This window comes from Periophthalmus magnuspinnatus, chromosome 24 (assembly GCF_009829125.3).
Source record: "Periophthalmus magnuspinnatus isolate fPerMag1 chromosome 24, fPerMag1.2.pri, whole genome shotgun sequence".
Lineage (NCBI taxonomy): Eukaryota > Metazoa > Chordata > Actinopteri > Gobiiformes > Gobiidae > Periophthalmus > Periophthalmus magnuspinnatus.
The window spans coordinates 18257624-18285146 of record NC_047149.1 but is presented as its reverse complement, the minus strand read 5'-3'; the positions used below and the strand labels follow the sequence as shown (position 1 = coordinate 18285146).

The window sequence follows — 27523 nt, the reverse complement described above, 5'->3', positions numbered from 1 at the left end:
ATGCCAAGGCTTTAATCATGCTCCAGGATATAATTACTCAACAATGAATATTTTCTTGTGAAATGTTTAACCACAGCTGGGAAACCTGTGATGTTTTTAACTCACTCAAACAATAGATTCACTTGAACTTCTGTCTGTGCATTATTTTATTTTCATCCTTGCTTTTTAAAATGTATTTGATTAAGCATGCCAATCATTATATTTGCACCAAACTGCCAAAGCACATTCCTTGTTTGTGAATCTTGGCTTAAGCTTTTAAGATTCTGATTCTTTTCTTTTTCTTTTAGCAAATTATACAACTATTTTGTGCTGATTGTAATAAAATATAAATATAACTTGGGATGTAAAATTATATAAAGTCCATGTAAACAATGTGATTGCTGTCGTGCCTCTCTGTATCTTGATTACATCTGGACCAGGTCGAGAATAGGTCTGGATTTGGTATAAAGCAGGTCTGTAACAGGCCTAAATCAGGTCTGGTCTAGGTCTAAAACAGCCCTGAATCAGATATAGAAGAGGACTTCACCAGGTCTAGTTCAGGACTAGAATAGGTCTAAATGATGTCTAGAACAGGTTTGAATAAGATCTACAATACATCTGGATCAGGTCTAGAACAGATCTCGATACAGCCTAGAACAAGGATGAATAAAGGCTAGAATATTTATGGATTTGGTCTGGTCTAGAATTGGCCCTGGTCTAGAACAGGTTTGAATCAGGTCTAAAACAGGTCTGGATAAAGTCTAGCAAAATCTAGATGGATACTGTCTAGATAAGAGGTGAAAGATCCAGAACAGGTCTGGATCAGTTCGGTCTCTGTTTTAGAGGAGGTCGGGCAGGTGGCAGTAGACCGAGTCCAGCAGGGTCTGACTGGCCTCCTGGCTCTTGACCCCTGCGATCTCAAAGAGGCGGTCGAGTTTATCCTCTGCTGTGGGGATCTGCTCCAGTGTGTGCAGCTCCTCTGGGTTCAGGATGTGCAGCATGTCGTCAAAAATGGGCTGAAGGTCGCAGGGGTCGAGGCGCACCTGCCGCAGCACCGTGTCCTTTTTTTCTATACACACAAACACAAGCACATGTAAGCAAGCTTTATAAGTATTCACGCACAATTTATGTTGTAATTATAGCCATGATTCACTCAAGATTACACCTGAGCTCACACACTAATTGAGGGCATGTTCACGTTTGCCATACACAACATCAAAGTCAGAACTAAACTTTGACTAAATCCGGAACTAAACCAGGACTAGAACAGGGCTTGACCAAGGTCACATCAAGACTAAACTGTGGTAAAACCAGGACCCAACAAGTGTGAATGCACCCTGAGATTGTACATGAAGCACACAATGCATGTGGGTGAGTGAATGAAAAGTTACTTAATTAAGAACGTTTATTATTATTATTATTATTATTATTATTATTATTATTATTATTATTATTATTATTATTATTATTATTATTATTATTATTATTTAGTTAAACTTTTTTTCCCCATGTATTTACCCCTACCATGAGATAAAGGTCTGCTTAGGTTGAGGTTTATTCTAAATATGCCATCCCCATATTTTCCACAGGAGGGCAGAGTGGTATTCTGTAATCACAGTTTTGCAAACTCTTATTGTCTGGATTATTCAGCATTCAATAACACTATTATTGTTCACTACAATAGCATCTTTGTGAGTCATGACACTATTTTAAATGGCTTTGTAAATTACCATCTTTGTAGTGAAGGAAGGATATACTGATTTGGCCTTTTGTTACATTTCTCAGACATTCTCAAACATCAGGCAATGTCTTTCAGAACAAGGGTATTAGTTTACCATGTCTGGATCTTATGAGCGCCGTGACAAGTGATAATAGTGCTATTATAATCACTATTTTTTCTTGCCTTTACTCAAAGTCCAGACAACAACAGGCATATTTGTTGAGCACAATTTTCACATAACCTGTTCCTGTATGACTGCTTTTGGATGGTATAAAAATTATAAAATAATAATAATGCAATTCAAAAAGAGTGAGAGTACAAACCACTAGGCCTGTAACTTAAATGACTATATCGACTTATAGTTCAATAAATGATAGACAGAAAATACTTTTGTGGGGTCAATATTTATCGTTGACCCCACAAAAGTATTTTTTGGAACTATTTGTTTTTTTAAGGAACTATTTTTTGGAACTATTTGTTTTTTTGAGGAACTATTTGTTATTATGAAAAGATCTGTGCTGCAGAGGGTTGGTCCAATGACTTTTGTGACTCATTATAGAAACAAACTAACTACTATTTATCATTTGGCTATTTATTTATTTATTAATTGCAGCTCTTTTAAAAAAAATACATTTTATATTTAGCTTGTTAAAAATAAATAATAATCTCTCTATAGGCTTATTGTGCCAGTGACATTAATTTAACAGAAAAGTGCATTAACTGTAACTAAATTGGCGCACCAGCTGCTGAATTAGAATGTCTTCTATACCCAGTACTGTGAATACTGTTATCACTCTCACCTTTGGTAATGAAGGATCCGTTCCTGCTGAGCCCGGAGTCTTTGCTGGAGGTGGAGTCACAGCGCAGCAGCGGCTCTGATTCGTCGGGAAAGAAGCCCTTGGCCCGATCTATTGGTGAAGCCTCCATGCCCACTCCACTGGTCCCGCCCACACTGGCCCCTCCCACACTGGAACCCCCCACACTGGACCCTCCCACGCTGTTACTGCTGCCCCCTACACTGTTAAAGCTGGGAGACTCCAGAGGTCTGTGGATGGGGCTGAGGCTTTGACTGCCGTTCACTGAGGGCATCAGCTGGTTCAGGTCAAACTGCGAACAGAAATAAAACAGAACAAGGGTTTACTAAACACAAGTAGCCTTAAAATTAGTTAACAATATACTGTAACGTTGATATATCAGATTAAACGTCAAAGTATATACGTACTATTCTTTATTTAACCAACAAAGTCCCATCTTATATTTAGGGGAGTCATTGTCCCAAATAAAACCATACTGTACATGTCTTTTTTGGCTGGTAGTAGAAACCGGAGCACCCCAAAGAATGCAGACATAGAAAGAACATGCAAACTCCACACAGAAAGACCTCACGCTGGAGTTGAACCCAAGAGTTTTAAATGATGTGTAGTAAATATTTTTTCATCACAAAGACAATAGTAAGGAGTGCGGTCTGCTTGGGTCATACACAACATAGCTGATATGTACAGTGCAATTTTAGGTGTAGCAGCACTGCACCTGTACTTGAGAGAAATAGGGTAATGAACTAAGGTGTACCTACAATGAACACATGGTGGCAGCACAGACAAATGAAATAAAATTCAGACACACATCACTGTACAGTATGTACAATATAAAACATCTCTTCCTTCCCTGTTTATAAATGGGCTACTTACTTAATGATGATAATTTGATCTCGACAAACCAGTATGACTCGAAGTTCTGACAAATAATGCACCGTCATTTTGAAACATTTACAGATAATGGGAGCAACAATAACCCATCTCCTCTTGTCTCAATAAAACTCAAAACACAAGTACAATCAGTGAGCATTGATGTTGTCACGAATATTATCAATTAACTGTAAAACCACTGGCTCCTTATTCATGTTCCTGATAACACGTTTGTCATATCCCCTGGCTGCGCTCCCTCCTCCCCCCTCTTCTGTCTCTGTGCGGTGATACTGAAGCTGTGGCTGAACCAGTATTAACTGGTTTGAGGATGAGATCATGAGAGCGGATTGTGTTTTCCTGAGCAGCACCACCGTAGGCTCAGGTCACAGTGGCACAGGTCTTTCTATACAATGATGCATTTATGGTCCAGACTTTAGTGATGTCAAAAACTCAAAGCATAGTGGGGAGGGATGAGGGAGAATTTTATACATAGCATTGTATGTTAAGGCTCTGTTGTCTGTAAGTTGATTAAGAAATTATTGATCAACAAGATGAGACCTGCTTTGTGCATCGATTAACTGACTAAAAAGGGGCATGGACTGACATTGGCAAAAACTCGCAAAACTATTAAAGGTCCTAGGACCTTCAAGCCATGTTAGAATGTTGTTACCTCCACAAAAACATACCTGGAGTTGTGTTTTGTTTCATTCACACACGCTTTATTATTAGTCTGTCTACATCTCCAAAGCTCAAAATGCTCTGTTCCACCTTGTGATGTAATGAAGTGGTAATTTCCATGTAAACAGCTACCTTTTACCTTTAGTTCAGTAGAGATTAGCAATTCCAAGGCTTAAATTATCCAAATGATTCTAGTGAAGGTGTATGGAGTTTAAAAATGTATTACCACATGACATCACAAGGTGGAACGGAGTGTTTTCTGTTTAGAATTCAGTTAAAATATGCAGGGTTTGTGTATTAAACGTGTGTAAATGAAACAAAACACAACTCCGGGTGTGTTTTTGATGAGGACAACATTATAACATAGATCAGAAAACAGGGTAAAACGGGCCCTTTAAGTATCCCTATGATATGTCCAAATATCTGAGCCAGACTACACTCACTGGAAATCACAAAAAAACAACTATAGTAAACTGCTTCTATATATGTAAAAAGGGAGTTCAAGTTAACTTATCTTATGTAGATCAGATGGGTGGTTAGTCCTTGAAAAAAATCACACTTGCGCCCTTAAGAATGCTATGTTCCTGATATCCCGCTATGCAATAAATCCGCATAATCCAATCACTTAGTACAGTCATCAGACGCCCCATCTAGAGACCGTGACTGGCCACTCTTTCACAGCGGTCATGTGATCCGCACCTTCACGCTATAGCACGAGCAAGACAGTCAGGAGAAACTATAAATGTCATTAACCCTGTAGGAAAATTCATTAATTCTCTGCATTTGACCCATACATAAATGCCATTGGGACAAATGTCATAGCAGTGGAAGTTCCAGGAACCATCTCCACATCTTGAGATAGGTGTGTTTCATGCTACAGTTGGATGATTGGCACGCTACAGGAAGATATGGGAAGCTCAAAACAACTCACACAGAAGCTTGTTGCTATGAGACACTATGCCGCAAGCGCTATAGGGTTTTTGTTGTTAAGTCCATAAAGCAGTTGATGGCATCTTAATCAGCCAAAGTTTTTATTCGTAGACTAATTATTATGTTGTTGGTACTGTAAAGGATGTAGGCCTATATGTGCAAACAGCAGAAAGGAGAATGCATGTGTGAATTAGCTGAAATGTTGGAAGCAAATTGTTATTCTAAATCGAAAATTTTCCGTATTTGGGTCAGATGGATCACACAGATACTAAATAGTTTTGATCAATACGCAGGTAAACCTTATGTCAGGCAAGGTTTCTTTTTCAACAGCATCCCTACATCTCGCTCAAGCTAAGTACATTTTTGCGGTCACTGACTACTTCTGACAGGTTGCTATAGTAACCTGGGTCATATAACAGTACCATAAATTATAACCTTCCGTCACATTTGTTCCGTTATCTTGTAAAGGGAAAGGAACATGCAGATGCTTTGTAGCGGATGCAGTTTTAGAAGCTGAAAACATCACAAAAAATAAAAGTGTATGAACTTAAACTGCATCTTGTTAACTCAAGATAGTGCCTAGGTCTGGTCTTTAGTTCAGGAAGACCTCTGCGAAATTAAGACCACAAGGAACTGGGCAGACTGCTTTGATTAATAAGATCAGAAATGCTACAGCTATAATTACTCGTAAACACAAAGTGATTATAGGTCTAGGAGAAGTTGAAACCACCTCATCCCACTTTGGCATTTAGTGGGTTTTAGTAAGGCTCTTAAAGTCAATAATAATCTCCTGCATCTTCATTTGAACAGATCCAAACTGCTTCTGGGAAATCTGCACCCTTTTCCTTAAAAATCCTGGATGTGGTTAGATCCCTTTTATTACGGCGTGGACTAATGGGACCAGAGTCATGTACACCCGGTAAGGCTGAAATTACTGATGGTAATTATGGATGGTGGTTGATTCAGTGCTCTTGGGTTGCACTAAAGGCCAGAGTAATTGTCAGTTTTGGTAAATAGATAATTCAAAGTAGCATAATTGTTTTGTGATTACATAATGGGGTACAGACTGAGGAAGTAAGAAGCCAATTGTTTTAATTGAGTCTGCATGCCCTCCTAAAATGTGACATCGTCCTGAATTCAAAATTACAATATGTCTAGGTCTGACTCCTGGTTTAGTAAATGGTCATGGTCACATTTTTATATAGTGCTTTTCCACCTTCAAGGCACTCAAAACGCACTCAAGAAACCACTCACCGGTGTACGCAGACACTGGGGCGATGGGAGTTAAGTGTCTTGCCCAAGGACAAAATGACAGCATTCATCTGTGGGAGCTACAGCTGTCCGTCGTCAGGTTGTAACTTGAACTGCCTCATAATGGCCCAACTTATTATCACAATAATTTAGCTCATAATGGACGTTTAAACAATGACTTCTGTACTATCAAAATGAAAAAAAAGTATATACTTCATATATTTTATTTGTTATTTTGTTTAAAAGTCTGTATTGAAGATGCACAGAAGGAAATAAATTTATTTTTGATTAGAACATTTTTGTAATTGAATAGAATAATATAATATAAATGAAATTACATAAAGTCATTTAATTCCTCAGCCCTGGTTATAAGCTGCTAAAGAAAAAAAAACAAAAAACAATTGATTAATTTTATAAAACCACCTGCTTGTCCACATGGAGATTTTATTGCTTTGCCTATAATACTCTACAGCATGGCATTAAACTTTAAAGCAGACCTGTTATACAAAATCGACTTTTCAGAGCTTCTAACCATGTTATAGTTGTTTCCTCTCAACATTTAGTCAATCGAATTTGCATTTGGAGTGATTCGTGCATGTTTGAGCAATCTTTAATAACTTATTTTCAAGACGCCATTTTGCTAATCAACTCCTGTTTACGCCCAGTGTGACGTACTTACTACTTTCTCCAGTTTTATTTTCTTAATCAGTAATATGCGTAGGATTCTGCACCGTCGCATAGCCATTTTTGTACAAATGAAAAACCTCTGCTACTCGCCGGTGTGATCTATCCATAGGAAGTGCCGACAACTTCACGGCTCTTCTCTGTGATGACGTTTAAGGCAAAGATGAATACCGATGATGATGGTGTGATTTAAAATGTGCAAATCATAACATAATGATCCATGGGTGTCATAGATTAGAACTATACGGCAGACACAAGCATAATATATCTGCTTTTAAGTATCTCAGGAGGTGCCACTGATTCAAGTTAGAAGAGCGAATTCAAGTCATCTGACAAAATGACAACAAAAATCCCACCTGTAAAAGCTGAAAAAATAATAAACAAAAATAAACCTAACTGAATGAATGCAAGAAGAGGAACATTCCAGGGAAAGCAATAACATCTCAATGGACACAAGCAGGTGGCAGACTCTCCAAAGCAAAAGTGCAAAAACACAGTGCACCTTTGCATTTTTTGAATACTAAAACAATGTGTCTAATTTATCACCGTCATAAGGATATGCTGTGTTAGTCCCAACCTTCAGATTTCGCTGTAGCTTGAGCCATGACGTGTTCATTACCCACACACAGAAGGCCTGTAGTGAAACAGCAGGGCTCCTCCTTAATCACCTGATTGTTCAAGCTCTACAGTATTTACCGTTTACCATGATTCTTGAAGCTCCTCCATAGAAGCCCTCTGTGGGATTTACACAGTTTAAACAGCGAATTATCATTAATATCCAACTTCAGAGGATAAAAAGCAAATAACCTGAACCTGCACTCATGATACTACCTTTTACAGATTAGTGCCTGAGTAGTGCATGTGTGAAAATGATTACTCTTATAAAAGTAATACAGAAAATTCAATTGACGACCACCACCATGTTTTATTATTGCAAAAGAAAACAAACTCTCTATGGAACGTGCTCTGTGCAGCTTTTCTGGTAAAGAGTCTGCTCCCTGCATGTCTCAGTGGTGATGTTATTGTTTTACCTAGAATATTCCACAGTATGGGATTTAACTTTAAAGGGCCCATATTACACTATTTTCTGATCACTGTTATAATCTTGTTTTCTCATTACAAACATACATAGAGCTGCGTTTTGTGTCATTCACATATGTTTAAAATACAAATCCTGCATATTTACTCTGAGTTATTCTCTCAAACAGTTCCATCATTTCATTTCATCATTTGGATGATTTCAGCCGATCATTGCCAATCTCTACTGAACTAAAAGTAAAAGGTACCTGTTAACTTGAAAACTACATCATGACATCATTCAGCTTTGGAGATGTACTGCAGTCAGACTAATAATTACTCATGTGTGAAACAAAACACAACTCCAGGTATGTTTTTGAAGGGGTAACAGCATTGTAACAAAACTCACAAGAGTCAGTTTTGTGTAATATAGGACCTTTAAACTATCTCCACAGAGACAGGCAGGTGGCGCTACCTGGTCAAGTTAGAGGTCAGATCTGTGGAGAGGTGACCCAACTCACAGTAAGAATGCATGTTGCTTCAGTAATAAAAACATATGTAATTGAACAAATTCTATATATAAATGTTTAACAAAATGCATTTCAGGAAAAGCAATAACATCTATAAAGAGACAAGCAGGTGGTGGACCCCCAAACAGTACCACCACCACCAGAAAAGTTACATAATGTACCTTTAAATAACTATAAACTATCCAGGAAACTAGGCAGGGCAAAGTGACGTAAATTCCAGTGAAAAGTGAGAAGAGGAGATGACAGACCATCCATCAGTCTGGTGTGAAATTAGAATAGCTCCATCAGACAGCTGACGGGCCTCTGCACCAGGACATCGCAGTTTTTAACCTCTACGTCACTATTATGCAACACAAGATCTCCCAATAAGGAATATGTATTGATTTGGATTGAGTAACACTATACCACAATTAATCATCAATTAGTTTACAGTCCAAGTTTGCATGAAGTTGCAAGATTCCAAGATGCACCATGTTTTCACCAGCCACATGCAGCAGTGGGAGTGGGTCCTGAACCATCTCTTCCAGTATCACCTTTATTTGCTATAAATTACTGACAAACCAAATCATAACGTCGCACTATGGCTGTTGAAAATCCGCTCTACGTTTTTGGACTAATTGATTAACCAAATAATCTTGACATCCCAACATTTCATGGACATTATAGGCACTGTACCTGATTCTTACCGTCTGAAAAAGAGAACTAGTTCATTTTAAATGGTTGATCGTGGTCCTTGATTCCTTACTTACCTTATGCAATCTGAACATCTTAACTATTAACCACAATGAGTTTATAAGCACTTTTTACAACTCTCAGAGATCAGAGCGCCCTTTTGCCATGATGGTAAAGCTAACAACAACGACTCTAACAACAACTAGCATGCTAATGTGCTAATGCTTTCTATTTAGATGCACACAGTGTGCAGCAAAATTATTTAGACCTTAAGAGCTGTGTATACAATATATCTGCACTGGGGCAAGACACATTATGGGGGGAAACAGATAACTGATTTTTGTATAGTGCTTTTCCATCATCAAGGCACTCAACCCATTCGCACACATATTCATCCACCAGTGTAAGCAGACACTAGGGGCAAGGTGGGTTAAGTGTCTTATCCAAGGACACAACGACAATATCCATCTGTGGGAGCTGGAAACACACTGCCAACCAATGATGTTTATGTCGAGAGTGGGATTCAAACTGCCAACCTTTGGATCAGTGGACAAACACTCTACCAACTGAGCTACTCTCATCCCCTACAGGCTCTTTAATGCACGTCGAAAAGGAAATTTGACTTTGGGTAGAGATGTATTGACTATCTACAAATTCCCATTACATAAACAAGGGCACGCTGATCGTATCTTATCTGTAATAGTTGGAATGGTACCAAAACAACAAAACAGGAGTCAAAGATTAGCTGATATTAAGATGTGATGAAAACCTTAATTAAACAACCCAGCACTTAGATATAAACTTGGCTTGAATGAGTAATTATCTTGATACAGAACAAAACCCAGTCTATGTAGTGGCGACCTTGAGCTGTGTACTGGAGGTCATAAGAGTGATTTGAAACATGTTACATCACCGGCGAGACGTGGACAGTGATGAAAGGAGTATTGTATCCAAAATGTGCTTTCTGAATGTACAGTCCCAGTGCAGTGTACAGGGCTCAGGAGGGTCCCATTATCTCAGCATGTGATGTGTGTACTGAATGCTGCTTCTGTGAAAACCCTGTCAACACGTGTCCAAAGAGGGAAAAGAAGGAGCCACGCTGAAATACACTGGGATAGAGTGTGGGAGGATGGGCTTTTTGAATAGATCCTACTTGTAAGGCTGCGATTTCTTTCTCCTGTTCCAATGACCACCTGTCTTTTAGCTTGCTACCTTTGCCATTAAAATCTAGATGTAAAAAACTATAAATAATTCACATCATTTATATATTAAAAAACACATTCTCTCCCCCTTCGTAATTATACTGTTTCAGCTCCATACTACAACCTACTCTTGTGAAGCTCCTCAGTCTCCTCAGCCTGTCCAAACATAATTGTAATATATGTGGTGATATCATCAAAATAAAGGTGCACATATGTAACTTTTTGGCACCTGCTTGTTTCAATGAAGATGTTATCACTCTGAATGTCTGAGGAATGTTGCACAGTATGGCTTCAATGTTATAGATGTTCATGAAGACAAGCAGGTGCTACCACAAGTATCTGCGGAGAGTTAACAATGGTATCAGTAAGAATATATGTTTTTAAGCTATTTTGAAGGTCCTATATTATGCAAAATGCAAAAAAACATACTTGGATATTTTTTTTTTGTTTCATTCACATATCTCCAAAGCTTTAAATGCTCTGTTCCACTTTGTGAGTTAACAGCTCCTTTTACCTTTAGTTCAATAGTGATTGTCAATTTTAGGGCTGAAATTATCCAAATGATTCTTGTGAAGGAGCATGGAGTTTAGAAACATGATGGAGCACTTCCTGTATTACCACATGACATCACAAGGTGGACCAGAGTTTTTTCAGTTTGAGAGAAGAACTCACCCTAAATATGCACCCTAAATATGCACTGGTTGTGTGTTAAGCATGTCTGAATGAAACAAAAAAAAGTCCAAGTATGTTTTTGATGAGGAAACAACACTGACATAGATAAGAAAATAGTGTAAAATGGGCCCTTTAAAGATGTGTTTTATAAAATAAAATACAGTTAAACATTGCAGGAAAAGCACAATATTTTTCTGCTCAGTTATTCTTGTACTGATACTTCATGCCTTAGTTCTCCATTAAAGTTTTTGACATCAAATTCAAGTATGGGTAATAGTACAGTATAGTGTCCAGTTATCTGTTAAAGTAGTGAGTGTTACCTGTGGGTTGTCCTCCATGACACAGCGGACCTTCTCCACCACGTCTATGCGCCTGTGTCTGTGGAGAGCGTTGATTAGCTTAGCCAGGTTAGCATCGCTGTCTCGGATGGTCCAGTGCTGCAGGGCTGCGTAAGCTCGCTCGGGGTCAGAGACATACCCATTTGAAAAGGCAGCCACCTCACGTTCCGTAGCATTAGCCAACACCTGGTACAAGTCGATCCACTGAGAGCCCACGTGAGCCGCCACCAGCTCCAGGATGTCCACTCCTGAGGAGCAGAGGGGGAGAGGAGTTACAATTCTGTGTAATAATTTAATACTTTTACAAACAAAATTTTAAGCGCTAACTCTGAAACCCAATTTTAAAAATGCTAAGTTGGACATAGTAGTTTGTTGTGTGCACCTATATCTGTGTAATTCCAGTTGGCAAGGTGGGATCCATAGCACAAGAATGTTGAATTCTGTCAACTGGTCAAAAGAGTTTTTTGGTTTTTTTTTTTTTTTTAGTAGTTAGTAAAACTAAAAAAAAAAAAAAAAAAAAAAAAAAAAAGTTGTAGGAGTGAATACATTTCACTGCTCATTAAAGCTGCTTCTTAAATTCTATTCAAATCAATGCTGCACACCGCCTTATATCTATTTGAAGAGAGGAGCTAACTACACTGAAACTAAAAACACCTATTGTTTACAGTTTCTGTTTATTAGCTAGGTCTGTTGAGCTACACTAAGTTTGCACTGTGCACTGACTCATAGCATAATCATTCAGGCACCTAATAGACCCCCCTAGTGGGGGCTTTCATACCTATTAATTAGGAATATAGTTAGCAAAACATATTCACTCCAAAAAATAACCTACTAACCTCCCCTTAAAGCCTGTGCAACCAGCATCACATTATGATACAAACAAATCCATAGTCAAGTTGAATTAAGTGTCTTGCCCAAGAACTCAGAGACAGAGTGGATCAAACTAGCTACCTCTACCACCTGAGCTACTGCTGCTAAATAACAGTGTATATGATATTGTAGTCTAAATGGTCATGAAGCATTTATCAAGGATCTGTACGTGTCACTTCTCATATTGGTTCAATCCATCACAGGGCCAGTGTATCAGATAAAGCATTCAGATTATATAGAGATTTCCAGAAAGAAGCCCTGACCTTCAGTTGTCCTTGGACAGTCTGCAGATTGAAACACATGCGACCACTGAACAATATTACGAATAAGTGAACTAGTAAACAACGTAGGGTGGTTCAGTAGTGTGATTTTCACTGTTTTATTAAAAGGCTACTGAAATTCACTTTAAATGTAACTTACTTTCAATTAACCTCTATTTTTTTTTTTCCAATTTTCCCCAGATGTGTTTGAAATCCTATATGGATCACATGCAGTGATGGCCTTATTTCCTGTACTCATGCTCCACTGCTCTGACTGCAATGTGACTCGGCATTGACTCTAACTGCTGACTCAACTTTAGTCAGGGCTGTTGTTTTATTGGCACATACAGTAAACGGCTGCAGGCTGATGGGAGAGCGCCAATCAAATTTACAGGAAAGCAATGTTTGTCCATGCCTGGCTAAGGCAGCACCCCTGAAAGTGCAACTCATATTAAAAAAAAAGGCTTGGCACCTTTAATGCCATACTAAGCAATAACATCTTCAAGATGATGCCCTCCCCCCCACCACAAAAGCTACATATTGCACCTTTAAATACAGATTCAGAAAATAATAACTGGAGAAATCTGATTAAAACTGCAGTGCCTTTATTTTGTTATGGTAAATCATTCTAACCACTATTAAAGCCTGATATAAAGAAAAGATATTTGGAAAACCTACTTTCAGCCAATACACCACACAATAGCAAAGACTGCATGACCCAGAAATGATAAAATGGAAAAATATCTCTTGATCACGTCTCATCATTACATTTCCTCAGTCTTAACAATATATGTACATTATTTTGTCCAACAGATCACGACCTTACAGCATCATCCCTGAAGAGCCGACTCCTGATTATAGGTCGATGTAGCCGACATGCTAAGAGTCTAAATCTGAGCTGATGCAGATTAGGTGGATGCAGAGTCCAGTTGTGGTTCTCACTGATCACGTGGGTATATGCAAATGCCACACAGCACGCGAACATGTGAACACTACACACATGGGAGGATGCAAGCATACAGTATAATGCCAAAGAGCTAAAGGTTAATCAATGACAGCGTGACGTAAATATGAGATAGACTGATCGATATATCAGTTGGCCGATATTTGTACTTTTTAGAATATGGGCTATCAGTCTTAAATCTCTATGTCAGGCCGATATTTTGTTTTGGTTGCTTTGCTGCCCAAAAAGTATGCATAAAACTTTGCACTTCAGTGTGAGAAGATAACTGCACAAAGCCAGTATACTCTTTGTGCAGCAAGCCTGTATAGCAGGGATATCCAACCTATGACTCGGGGGCCCAGACGGGGCCTCAGACCAATTTTTATCAGGCCCTGAGGCTGCTTCTGAATTGGCCCAAATAATTATAAGCAATATTTTGTTTTTACAGCTAATCTTGTATCAATAATGCCATCAAAACATTGTGTTGTGGCACAAGCTTAAACATAATGTTTGGAGAGTTATCACAGCAGTGTTGCCTCTGTATGTTAAATGCACCTTTTTGAATGATTGACTGTATTGTCCACTCTATCTGTCATGAAAACAAACTGGGACACCCCTGCTGGAAACCATTAATAGCATCTATATACCCAAAGCCATACACACAGCAGCTGATATGTTGTCGCCAGCTCATAACACATCTTATATCATTACTACCGGTTTTGCTGGATGGCTAAAATGTAGATACAGATTTTGCCTCCCCCACATGTTTTCAAGTGGGTGCTGTAGGTTCTCCTACCAATAAAAACACATGTACAGTGGGCTCCTCTTGGATAGATAAAGTCCTTTTAAACTAAAAATATTATACATCGCTATTAAAAACACACAATTTTCCCATGAATCATCATTTTGAAGGCTCTAGAGCGGTCTATTTTTAACCCAGTGTCCACAGCCCAGAGGCGGTCGCGTGCCTCCTTCTGCCTCTCTCAAAGCGCTTTAGTAGAGACAGAGGAGAAACCCCAGCATTGCACACGGCTCTCTGCTGCACTGACCTACATACATAGATGTGAGTCAGTCCACAGAGAGCTGCTTACACATGGGAGACTATTGTGCTAATGTGTACAATGATTATTCCCAGGTGGCTCTGTCACATGCAGCCATTTAAGTGGACATATTCAGACTATCCAGACTTCTGCATCATCCGCCAACAGAAACACAGGTCAAGAAGAATTCAGAACAGGTCGTCCTATCATCATTGGTGTTTATGCTTTATTTTTCCAGTTTATTGCAAATATGTCTCTGGAATGAACTGTATGACAAATCTGAGTATAATTGTGTAATGTTAGCCAGGATTGAAACCAGTTTACTGCAGACAATCTCAACTGAACCTGGGTTGTCATAAACTGAGGACACATCATATTAGAGACATGTTGGGGGATCTACCATCTGCTTGTCCCCATAGATATTACCTCTTCGGTTGCAATATACAGTATGGCATTAAACATATCTTCTACTGTGTACAGCGGTGCCTCTCCACAGACCTGCCTGTTACTTAGCCCGCTGGTGTGACCTGCTTGTCTTCATGAAGAGAGATAAGTTTAATATTTTACAGTTGAATATTCCAGGCAAAGCAATAACATCTCCATGGAGACAATCAAGAGGTGGACCCTCCACCAGAAAGGTTACATAGTGTATCTTCAACTAGAACTTCATAAAAGATTTGTCTGACACTGGTTTACACAATGAAATGCAAGTGTACTGCCTTCGAAGAGGGAAACATACCGCGTCCTCCACAGACCACAGTAACTACCCCTGCCCCCCTTTCCCCGGCCTTCCCTTCTGCCCCCCTACCCCCTGGCCCACCCGGGTACAGCAGCAGTATATGGTAACACAGGACAACCCGCTGGGCCCCATGTGGAAGTTGGCATTATTAACGGTGTGGATGTTTTATGAGACAGGCAGGTACTCCGCTCTTTTCCTTCATCTTTCTCTCAACAACTCACATCTGACTTTAGAAATGTGGTGAAGAATAGTAACCACAACCTCCCTCAACTGAAGTCTGAGAACTAGTCATTAAGATATGTGCTTCTTAAGTTACGTTTCCACAGCATTGATAAGTTCAGATTTTATTGTTCATTTAACAAATTCTAGCTTTGAATTTTGTTGTACAAAATTCTATTAAACACATAGTTGCCTTATGTTTTAGTCAAAAGACCTCATTACAAACTTAGGCCCTGGAGGGTCAATTGAACAGCCTATAAAGCGGGTCATCTAATGCTGTGTCTGACCACATCTTTATACAGCTCTGTTTACTAGACCTCATTCCAACAAACAATGCTCATTAAACATATTCTCGTGGCTTCCAATTAATCAAAAACAACTGTGCCCACTGCTGCTGCATAGCCCAGATACCTATAAGAATTACAGGCTATAAGTGAGTACATCCTAGCATGATCGGAGTGGTAGAGATGTGTTTATGGGATTTTCGAGATTCCAGTCACAACGCCACCCCAAACAAAGTTCTGCGGCACATTGGCTGAGTGGCTAGCACTCTTGACTCACTGCAAAAAGGATCTCGGTTTAACTGCTGGGATGCCCAGGCCTTTCCCCAATCAACACAAAACTAGCACAGTAAGTAAAATCCTCCAACCACAGTGGTCCTGACCTAACCAACAAAATGGAGTCTAGTGATATTTGTGAGTTCACAAACTCATGAGAATCCATTTTGAAATACTCCCGCTATATTTTTGAAATTCTGTTGGGTGGACCAGTGACAGAGCAGCAGGTTTGTGTTCAGGCCAAAGGAAACCAAAAGAGCCCAAGCAAACCAAAACAAACATAGTGACACTGACAGACGCACCTCAGCCTATTTTAGTGCCAATACAGACTATTTTGTCTGTGAAAAAATGCAGAAAGTAAACGTTTTGTGCAGGGAAGATATCTGTGCTTTTCTCTCAACCAGAATTAACAAAAGTCACATTTTTCGGCCTGTTCCCCTGTTGTCATGATTCACCCGATCAGATTCAAATATTTGTCATAATGTTCTGCCTCTTCCTGAGACTAGCTCAAGATCTGGAGGGCCCCCTGGTGTGGCACTGCTACTGACAGATTGCCCCAATCGCACTGAAGGATGGGTCAAGTGCAAAGAACAAATTTCCCTACGGGGGACTAGAGGAAAAATGTGTTTTTCCTGACCTGTATACATAATAAAACAGTGGCCGATCCAAGATCCACTGTACATGCACCTGCATCTGTACATAGTATATGCAGCTCAGTTGATAAGTTTTTATGTGGACTTGGGACCGCCACACGTCTGGGAGCCCATGCTAATCATTACCCGTACTCAAACCTGTACCACAAACAAGTGTCCTGTAGATGACAATAAGAGGAACATGAACCCAACACCATCTATGCACAAACTGTTAAATAATGCACATTACACTATGCTAGTCTTTCAGCTAGTCACTCTTTACCAAGACCAAGCTCAAAATGTAGAAAAAACTCTCTGACCAGTTTCACCATGAAGAATAGGTCAATGAAGGAAACCTTTCTCTAATGAGTCAATACACACCAGCCTGAAACTTAAAACCAGGTTATAAATACTGCAGGCTATTTGTTTGACTGAGACGGGGATCCAAATGGATAAATAACACATTTATTACAACAGACACCATTAGCAGCCGCCCAGGAACTCTACACCGCATTTTTGTGATTCCCTTTAATTGCTTCGTCCAGATAAACATATAAATTCTTCAGATTGTGTGCAGTAAACAGTTGCTCCGTGAACATGGAAAGCCCCATTCATCCCCAGCTTTTCACTACTTCCTGCTTGTATGCCAGGTACTGCATGTGTGCGATCCCCTCTCGCTCCCCTTTATGGGCTGGGTTTTAACTGCTCTAGTAAAGGGGCATTACGGCCTTCAAGTCGAGCCAGCCACGCACCTTGGACGGATTAAGAAGCTGTTTAGTTTTATGTACCAGCGGGTAAATAGCGGTGTAAAATGCTCCTCTTGGTTGGTTGTGCATGCTGTACATACTATACATTTTCACATAAACACAGCCACATGGAAATGGGCACGTCCACATAAAAACAGAAGAGGAGACAGAAATACATGCAAGTTCAGAAAGGTTGCGATAAAAACATCTAATTATTCAATCCAAAACAAGATAAAATCAGTGCTTTTTATATATTACATTTTATAGAAAATGTCTAAATCCTTTTTCTCTAGACCAGCTTTAGAGAATAAGAATTGTTACGGAAAACAAGCAGAATCTCAAAAAAACGGTGTAGAAAAGTATTCAGTAGAGCCGGGCGATATGGCAAAAAAACATGTTTCTTCTAAATGTATCTTGATTTTCTCTAAAGTCTGATCTCTGCTTCAAACCTCATACTTTTACTGACAGAGGATTAGCTGTGGACCTCTCGATTAAAAAGACCCAAGAATATAACTGACGATTAGACATGCCTGAATCTTGATTCAAATTAGATTAATTGCCCAGCGCTAGCATCCACTTTAACACATTTAATAGAAGCAATCTACCATGCCTTCCATTCATTATAATTCAAGCACTCTGATTTGGACCTAATTATTTTAGAAACCCCTGGGGACCCCCTGTAAAACTTTGAAGTCCCTGAATTCCCTGTGGATTATAGGTTGGGAATCACAGTCTTATATGATCCTATATATTCAGTCAAAATCAGTTTTTTTATTTACCGTGTTTTGATATATAGCTTTTTTATTTTATTATTATTTGTAATTTTATTTATTTATTTGTTGTACGATTTATTATTGTACGAAGCAAGTTCCTAGTTTGTGAACTCACTGACAATTAGGCCTGGGTGAAATTTGGTGTCATGATTATCATGGCCACAATAATTGCGATTAATGATTACATCACGGTAATTATTAAAGACCCCATATTATGCTATTTTTGTTATAGTGTTGTTTCCTCATCAAAAAACATCCCTGGAGTTGTGTTTTGTTGCTCCACTGTGTTTTTAAATTCCACACATCTTCACTAGAATCAGTTGGATCATTTCAATTCTGCAATCGCCAATCTCTACTGAACTAAAGATAAAAGGAACTGTTTACATGAAAAACTACTACTACATGACATCACCAGGTGGGACAAAGCATTTTGAGCTTTGGAGATGTAGACAGGCCAATAATAAATAAATAAATAAAAATGTGTCAATGAAACAAAACACAATTCCATGTACGTTTTTGAGCATTTAACAGCATTATAACATGGCTAAAAGTTCACTAGAGTTAGTTTTGTGTAATATAGGACCTTCAAAGTTGCTGTAAGTTTTAAAATGTTATGGATATGAATAATTATAATTTGAATATTATGAATAAGTTCAATATTTAAACTACTTTTATATAATTGTACTTTGTTATCAGTGAAAACAACTACAATCTAGCAAAGAAGATAATGGATTAATAGCTTTTATCTGCATGCTATCCCGATTACTGTCAACCCTTTTATCATGATAAACTGTATTATTGTTTTTTGTCCCACCCCTACTGACAATGGCAATAAATAAAGTTGACATTACGTGTTTGACTCTTTGCATTAAGCCCATATTCACTCTGTGCTGCCTCCTCTTGAATATAACGTCTCACGCTGCCTGGCAACACAGGGAAGCCCCCAGAGACAGCAGCCAGCCCTGCAGTCTGTCTAAGCACTCACACCAAGCAGCTCCATTCATTTCCTATTCTCTCTATATCTCTTTGTCACTGTGTAAGAGACTCCAGTGATCCACAAGAGTGTCCTGCCAACACAGTCCCACGACAGCCGCCTAAAACCAGATCATTCCAGTTTACGGTAGACTCACCCCTCACAGAAGAGGCCGGGTGATCCTGTCCTCCGTGAGAGAGTCCCACAGACAGAAATTTAAGCCTCTGAGGTGGTGGGTGTGATGACAGATGCAGAGTGAGCAGGTACATAACCCAGTCCCATCCATGAATGTTTTAGGTCAACAAGGTGCCCTCATCGCACTTGATGCTCAAATAATCTGATCCACTATATTATAATTTCATGTAAAGGTCATATTATCATCATCTTTTTTGTTTGTAACACTTTCTTTAGGTATCGTAATTTTTGATAATCAGTGTTGTTTTATGGACTATGCAGACTTTAAAACACATGTCAAAAGTGTTTTTTATATAACTGGAGCATTATTAAATCAAAATGTCAAAAAAGAATAAACAATTTCAGATTTTCTTCAGTAATACTATTTGTAAATATTTAGAATCAGTCACAAAACCAAAAAAATCTCCCAAAAAACATTGACCTATTAACTTCTATCAATTGAAATGTGATTATTGAAGGCACTAATAACTACTAAGAGTTAAAAAGTACTACCCAGTACTTCGCTAGTACCCAGTGAGTAGTTAACATCAGCCTTGACCACATAGGGGGCATGGAGAGGGGTACCGTCCTGGTTATGTAACTGCAGAGGGACATTATGGACTGGAACAGGCTCACAGGTCACATTAACACATGGTTCAACTGCACTTAAGCAGGTCACCAAAAGGTCATAGTCTGGGTCACGCATAGAATACCTAGCACAGTCAGGCCTGTTCCATAAAAATGTTCTTTAAAGTTTTGTATTTTAATTTTAGGGAAGTAGTTTATTTACAAATGTAGTAACTATAGTATTTACACAATGCCATGTTTGTATTAAGCACACTATAAATCAATTTTTCTTGCAATCCATGTGCAAATATTTTTTCCAAAATTGTAAAGACCACCTCCTTACCAACAGTGCCTCAGCGAAATGTCTTCACTCCTACAACTTTTTGTCCAGCTGACTGATTTCAATTTTTATTTTACTATGGATCATACCTGGATGACTAAGGGATTACACAGACATCGTTAGTTATATTACCTTGCCCATTGGAGTAGTAGATCCACTTCTCCCTGGTCTGAGTGGGGGGTCCGTGGGCTTTCTTGTGGATGGCCTTCTCCACGATGCTGCTGGGATCCTGCATTGGACCCTTCTTCAGCACCCTCGAGCTCCTCTTCACACTGCACCCTACGATCACCACCAGCACCAACAACAGCAGCAGAACAATCATCCAGGGCAGATGTTCGTTAATGTCAAAGTGCTCAGTGCTGCTAGGCCTTGGGGACCCTCTCCGAGTGGGGCGGTAGGAGCCAGAGACCCCCCCGGGCACCTTGTTGATGCCAGCTCCAATTTTTACAGTGTCTATGCTCTCCAAAATGTCCATGCTCTTTCTGTTGGGGCCAGGGAGAGGGCCAGAGTTCTGTTGGGACAGTTGGTGTTCAGGGGACAGAGGAGTCCGGGTGGGGTTCTGATTTGGGACACTGGAAGTAGAAGTGTGGTCCAAAAGTTGTGCGTTCTGGACTTGTGCGTTCATGGTTCTCCTCAGTTGGATGTTGGCTGAATGATGGTGGAAACCTGTAGACAGTAAACATATGAAAGTTAGGCAACATATATTTGCTATGATAACTCTCCAAACATTAATATTTGCAAATTAAGGCAACAGTTCTTTCACCATACAGCAAAACAAAACAATATATAAATCAGACTGTTTTAAGCGACACTGGTCACTTTTAGAAGGCATATTAGTTTTGTGTCTCCTATGTAGTTATAATTTATGACACAATATGGATATTTTCAGTTGCAAATAGTCATTCAAGATGATGTAATAAAAGGAACAACTTTCATGTTAGAACACTGTGGTGCCCAATGGGAACTGATGCTAGCGTAAAACCTGATCACAACAAAGAGCCGTGCAGTTTTCAGCACCTCCGATGAATAGCTGCACATCACACTAGCAAACAGCTGATTTTTTCTCATCAGTACCAAAATGACTACATGACCCTGCCAATTCCAATGTCTATCACTGAATGAGAAATGAAAAGTGGAGAATGATGTAAGAACAGATCAGTGGTGAGGAGAAAAGAACTATCACATGGTCAAAAGCTCTAAAAAGTCAATTTTGCACAATAGGTCAGGTTTAAGTAACGTTAACCTACATATGACCCCAGTGTGAATGAAGGTTTACATAAGACACATTTTTTCCTCATCATGGGACAGAAAACCATGCCAACTGTGAAAGCCCAATGTTGTTTTTGTAACACTAAAATTTACCATTGTTCCATCCCTAGTGCGTGCACTGTGGACAATACTGTCATTGTCACTACAATGCCACAGATTCACAAAGCATGTGATGCCACTGCAGTGGGACTTTTGTGGTCAATAAATGAGGGCAGTTATGAACTACTAACAGATATTTCTGGAAATGGGACAGATACTATAGGAACATCCAATAAGAGTGCGTCATATCAGCCTGTATTGATCATAGTCTGTCTGATCTATCATGAGGGGACAGTATTGGGATTGCTGTGCTCTGATTCTGTGGCTGAATATAACGAGACTGTTATTTTAGCTGGTGTCTGGACAGTAATCCCTATTACATACACAGATTGAAAACTAATCCCAAATTAATATCAATGAGTCGTAAATACTAGCAAAACAACTTTCACTGAGTGACAGGTGTAATAATAACCATAATCCAGTGGACAATAAACGGCCCTTAGAAGAAAATTATGATATTAAACTCAATGCAAAATAACGGTTGGAAATAGTGGCCCACATCACCCACATATCATAAACATACCATAAATATCACAACTGGAAAATACTGATTTGGTATTTTTTGCTACTACTGTAATAAAACGCAGAAAATCCATATATACTAATACACTGCAGTGAACGTAAAACTCTAACAGTGTAGGCATGTGTTTAACATGTAAAACTGAACTCAAATCTGGTTAAAATGTGTAATGGATAAGAACTCAGATATTACACCAAACACAAAACTTAATTACAAAGGCTATTGGTGCCAGTCTGGTGATTAAAAGTGGTGGGTTCACAATAACAATGACAACAATAATAGCACTTGTAATATGTTAACTTTATAACTGTTGAGGAGAGAGGACAACACTAAAAATAACAGTTATTTGACACTTTCATCTCTCTAACACTGCTTGAACTCCACACCAGTTGTCTGTCTTACAAATTTACATGGAACATACCGTTTTTAATACACGGGGTCAATATGGTATTTTCTATATTTTGTATAGGAATTTATGTGTCTACTTTCAACTGAAAAGAACCTTTAGTGTGTGTTATGTTTTAATCATGTTGAAGTGTGTAGTCAGTATACATTTATTGGAGCAGATTCTTCGTCTGGTTGTCTTGTTGCTAGGATAGGTAATGCTGTCTCTCTACATTGAACAAAACGCTTTCAGACAGGGCATGGTAAATAATGCTATAAGTCTTTGTAGCTCTGTTTTTGTGCTGGTAAGTGGTTAAATACTACAGTGAAGTACCGCCATGTGTCTACTCTCCTATTTTTAACAATGAATTAACCAGATGAGTAGTCAACAGTTCTAATGTTCTAATCTAACAGGGGTATAGGGATGTGGCGTGTATATATATTGTTCTGAGAAATGAAAGTACAATGGACAAAACGCCATTCTATGACAGTGGAGGGAGATGAATGGCTCAATATAAGGGACAGAAATAGCAATATCTCTCCTCCAGTTGCTTTTAGTTTCCATGGGGACACACAGGCTTTCCTTAAACAAACTCTTTTGAGTGCCTTGAAGGTGGAAAGGCACTATATAAAAATGTGAGCATTTAGCATTTACCAACTCTAACCGCAGCTATATATGGTCATTGTTGTGATATACATTCACTTATTTATTCCTTTTGTGCTTGAGGAACGAGGGGTTGCCATTTGCAAAAGTGCTTAATAAAAGTTTTTGTTTTCTTTTTTTGTAAAAGATCATATTTTGTTTTTGTTTCTGTTGTTAGATAGATATTCACCTTCTTTCTCCTTATGTGCGCCAACTTTAATGAATTCACTTTTTGTTTTGTTTACATAAAGATCACCCACCTCTGTTTCCATGTTCTGCTATAGAGTTGTGAAGGGAGGAGGAGGACCGGACATGACTGGACAGTTCTGATGAAGGAACAGAGGAGAAGCTGGGAGTGTCCTGCAGTGGCTCTGCTCGCTCTGGTCCCGGGGGAGAGGCTGTGGTTTTGGGTGGAGGTGTGGAGGAAATGGGGAGTACAGATAGGGTTGTGAGTGACACCCCAGTGGAAGAATGTGCAGAGGGAAGTCCACAGACATTATCTGTCTCTCTGGTCCCTGGTACAAGCAGCTCGAGCCCCTGAGAAGGACAGTCCTGGTGAGTCCTGCACTTAACTGCACTAGTCGGTACATCAGAGAAAGTGCCTTTGCTGCAGGCTTTACAGAGCACGTCCTCTGTGTCAGAGCCCCGCTTCTTCACTCTGGTTCCAGGGGGGCATAAGGAGTGGGATCTACACATCCCTTCTGACAGGAACGTCCCAGTGGGACAGGTGCAGACGCGGTCCTGGGTGGCTGTGCAGGGCGTCTTCTCCACCAGGCCTTGTGGACAGGGCTCTCTGCAGCGGTGGCACTGCTGCACTCCATTCTCCCCACGTGTATAGGTCTCATCTGGACAGGGGGCGCACTCGCGCTCTGCACTGAGGGAGCAGTGGGCTGAGACATAGGTCCCGGCTGGGCACTTGTCACAGGCCAGCTGAGCGCCCGAGGAGGCGTCTGTGTGCTGGTACTTACGAGGGGACAGGACAGGGGGATTTTCAGGGGGGCTCAAGACCCGCGCAGACACCACCGCTGAGCACAAGAGCTGTAAAAACAAACACATGAGTTAGGAGAACACTTAAAAAAAGTCCCAAAAGTCCCTACTCCCCAACAGGAAATGAATGTTGTAATATAATAATAATAAAAAAAAAAATAAATAAATATTTTTTGCATGCTTCCCACATCTGGAGTGCAGTTATTCCCATAAAGATTCACTAAATCCTCTCCCTCGGATTACTGAGTTACACACTAAAGAAACAAGAATCCAACCGGAAAATCCCCCAGCATTAGTTTTGTTAATATGTACTCATTCAAATCAGCCCTTAGGAGAGTTACAGATAATGGCAGCCACTCTGTTGTCTTGCCCATGAGCACAAAGGCATTATGTAGCAAGGATCAAAGTGGCATGGCAAAATTAGCTCTATATGAACTGAGCCACACCAGTCCGTTGCGATAATTACCAGTAACCTTTAGGCTCTAGTAAGAAAACATGACTAAAAATATCCGAGTGTGACTACAGTGGAATGAACACGTGGATACCTCCGGCTGCTGTTAACACGTCTATACAGCGACTCAGCAAGTGACTCAGGGATGACACCCAGCAGAGAATGGGGCCTTCCCTGTCACCTATTCTGGGAAGCAGCTCATAGTCTGAGGGGATCTGTGAGTCTCAAAACACAAGAGTCATATATCTAATGTAGTGGGGTAGCAGTGGACCTCTCAGAACCTACAATGAAGATACAGGGATTATTCATGTAAAATATCTATGATTATTAAATTTCCTAGTTTGACTTTCCAGGAATGTACAAGGATAATGGCTTAGAGGGAAAAAGGAAAAAGTACATATAAGGGAAAGAGGTGATGAAGCGGAGACAATGGAGAGGGTGTGGTGGCTGTTACTTCTGCTGCTGTGGAGGAGTCAGACAATGGTAGGATGATGGAAGAGAGAGGAAGTCCAAATAATGTTTAATTGTAAAATACTGGGACAACAAGCTCTATTCAAACAAAGCGATCATATCTCTTTCTACTAATACATTAAAGTGTTTACTCTGCCTCTGCTCTATTGTAAGTTCAATATTGTCTCTTTCTTTGTATTCCCAGAACTTCATCCATAAACATTGGAACGTGTGGTGCAGATCTGTTGTACGTCACACAAATAGAAGTTTCATTCACGGGCAGAGCTGTGAATGGGGGCATTGTCTCAACTACAATTGGACCATCGTCTGACGGAGTTTCACAAAAACAAAAATTATGATTCTTGTGGTACTTAGGAGTCATGTGCAGTTGAGCTAATAGGTGAATAGCAGTTAATAATAGTCAAAGTTTAGTTACTTTATTTAGAGTTTGTAATGTTCTGGGTTAGTAGAAATTTGGCCATATACCCAAGTTGAATCCAGGCTTCAGCAAGTAGTTACTTGATAGGCTACTTAACTAAACTATTTCTGAGTTTGGACTCCTACCCAAGGATACAGTTTAGGTCAAGGCTAAAGTCAGTGTATTATTTTAAAATATTACAGATGAAATGTCATTAGCCTTCATAACTATTGCAGAATCATTTCCATGCATCTTGTGTCAGTATCTAGTTCAAAATCAAGTTTATAATGTTGGAAAGTAACACTGATAATTTATTATATTTTTAACAAAATGTGTCCTCTTATAAACTTTATTGTCAGCCACAGCATTGACCACTGGAAGATCCAGGCCTATACTAGTGTGATATGAGCTCAATATGTGATATGATATGAATCTATTGTTACTGTGTTGTGTCTTTGACCTCAGAGTCTATACTGACCCGAGAAAGCCCCAGTCTGCTGCTGCGGCTGTTTTTCAGCTTCGCTGAAACTCTAATGGGGCTAATTACCACTGCAGCAGATGCTCAGCATTTGTATGAATTTCTATTATATCAATGCAGATGATTTATTCATACATCATAGATCATTTGATGATAAAGTTTGCGCTTCAGCCGACTCTGTAAACATGGACACAAAACATCATCTTCATTACAGCGGTCACTTTCTTGTATTAACTTTCAGAATCAGTATGGAGCTTATGAAAGTACTCAGACTGATCAGAGGAGCCCAAATCGATGCAGCCCCCTCTGTGCCAGCTCAGCACTCTGTGCCAAGTCGTGCCGCACTGCCTTGTCATGCTCTGCCTGCTGCCCCCAGAGAATTACATGGGCTTTTAGAAGTGGACCAGAGCAGCTTGGCAGGGATGTGGGCCGCTATTTATCATGCAGACATCTACAGTAACTCTCAAAATATTTGTGGCTTTCAAAGCACAATCATTAATAGACTAAATAGGGCAACACACAGTGACTAAAACAATGCTTTAACATAGTAAGTGAAAGATTATTGCAGCCTGTATAAAGCAGGACTAGGCTTGCAGTAAACAGTTTCTGTGATAAATGATTACATTTGCTATTGCAGTGCTGTATTTTCTAGTGAATGTGTAAACATGTTTAACCTAGTTAGTTTGGTGTATTACATTACTCATTGGGTTGTGAAATTCAAATGAAATGCTGTTCCAAATGGCTGCTGTAGCCAGTAAAACAAAAGCCAATAATGCTGTTTGAGTCAGGATCTGGAGCACTTACTAAATTGGGTATTGACGCTAAAGTGTGACTCTGTCCCTTTCCTCTTTGTGGCCTTTCTATTTGGAAATATGTGCTTGTTTATTTCTAAATGATCTTCATATTATCTCTAAGGTATCAAAAATAAAAGACACTATCAGGTTACTTTAGCCACATCTGTGTAATATAGTTGAACTTTAAATAAGTAAAAGAAGAACAGGTGGATTAGGCTTTATATTCAATTGTACATAGTTTCTTCAGTCTTGTAAAGTACTCTCATGCTGTGAATATTAGAGAAAATAACCTCATAAAACCTTTAAGGTCAACACTGTCGAGAGAAATTACAAAAATGCTTTGATTAACGTACTAAAATGCAGGCAGTATCATTAGTCCATGTTGGTTAAACTTGATATAAAGTGCTAATGAGCAGTTTTCTTATTCTACACCCATCAATAAAATTTGAATAGTAAAATGGCAAAAACTAAATTAAAACTGCAAGCAGTGATAAAGGGCCTTCGCAACCCTTCCAACTGCGAAGGGCACGCTCCAGTGGGAGGGCTGCCAACTCTGGCTTGACGTGATTCAATAATCCAGTGTGAAGTTGTAGATAAATATTTGCAGGTGGTGCTGGAAAGCCATTAAAAACATCTCAAACATCTCACAAGTCACATCTCATTAAGTTCGGGTCATTAAAATACACAAACGGTACACGGAGTCCATCCAAATTTGTCAGGATTTGAAAAGGTTAGTGATTTTTATACTGTCAAAATGGCCCTTTCGTTAAGAGCTTTTTATAACCACACCCTGAGACTTGTAAATTATTTTAACATTTTTTGGGCCCAGATATGTCCTG

General features: G+C 39.4%; 1 protein-coding gene across 1 annotated transcript in view; it reads right to left on the bottom strand.

Moving 5' to 3' along the window:
• Window positions 1-711: 711 nt before the first annotated feature.
• tnfrsf21 (tumor necrosis factor receptor superfamily, member 21) overlaps window positions 712-27523 on the bottom strand; it is a 30429-nt gene continuing 3617 nt past the window's right edge. The window contains exons 2-6 of the mRNA XM_055232237.1: window positions 23367-24144; window positions 20324-20857; window positions 11341-11606; window positions 2500-2806; window positions 712-1048 (exon numbers count right to left, since the gene is read on the bottom strand). Of these exons, the coding sequence (XP_055088212.1) occupies window positions 819-1048; window positions 2500-2806; window positions 11341-11606; window positions 20324-20857; window positions 23367-24144 (2115 nt within the window). The 3' untranslated portion in view covers window positions 712-818. The remainder of the gene's footprint in view (window positions 1049-2499; window positions 2807-11340; window positions 11607-20323; window positions 20858-23366; window positions 24145-27523) is intronic.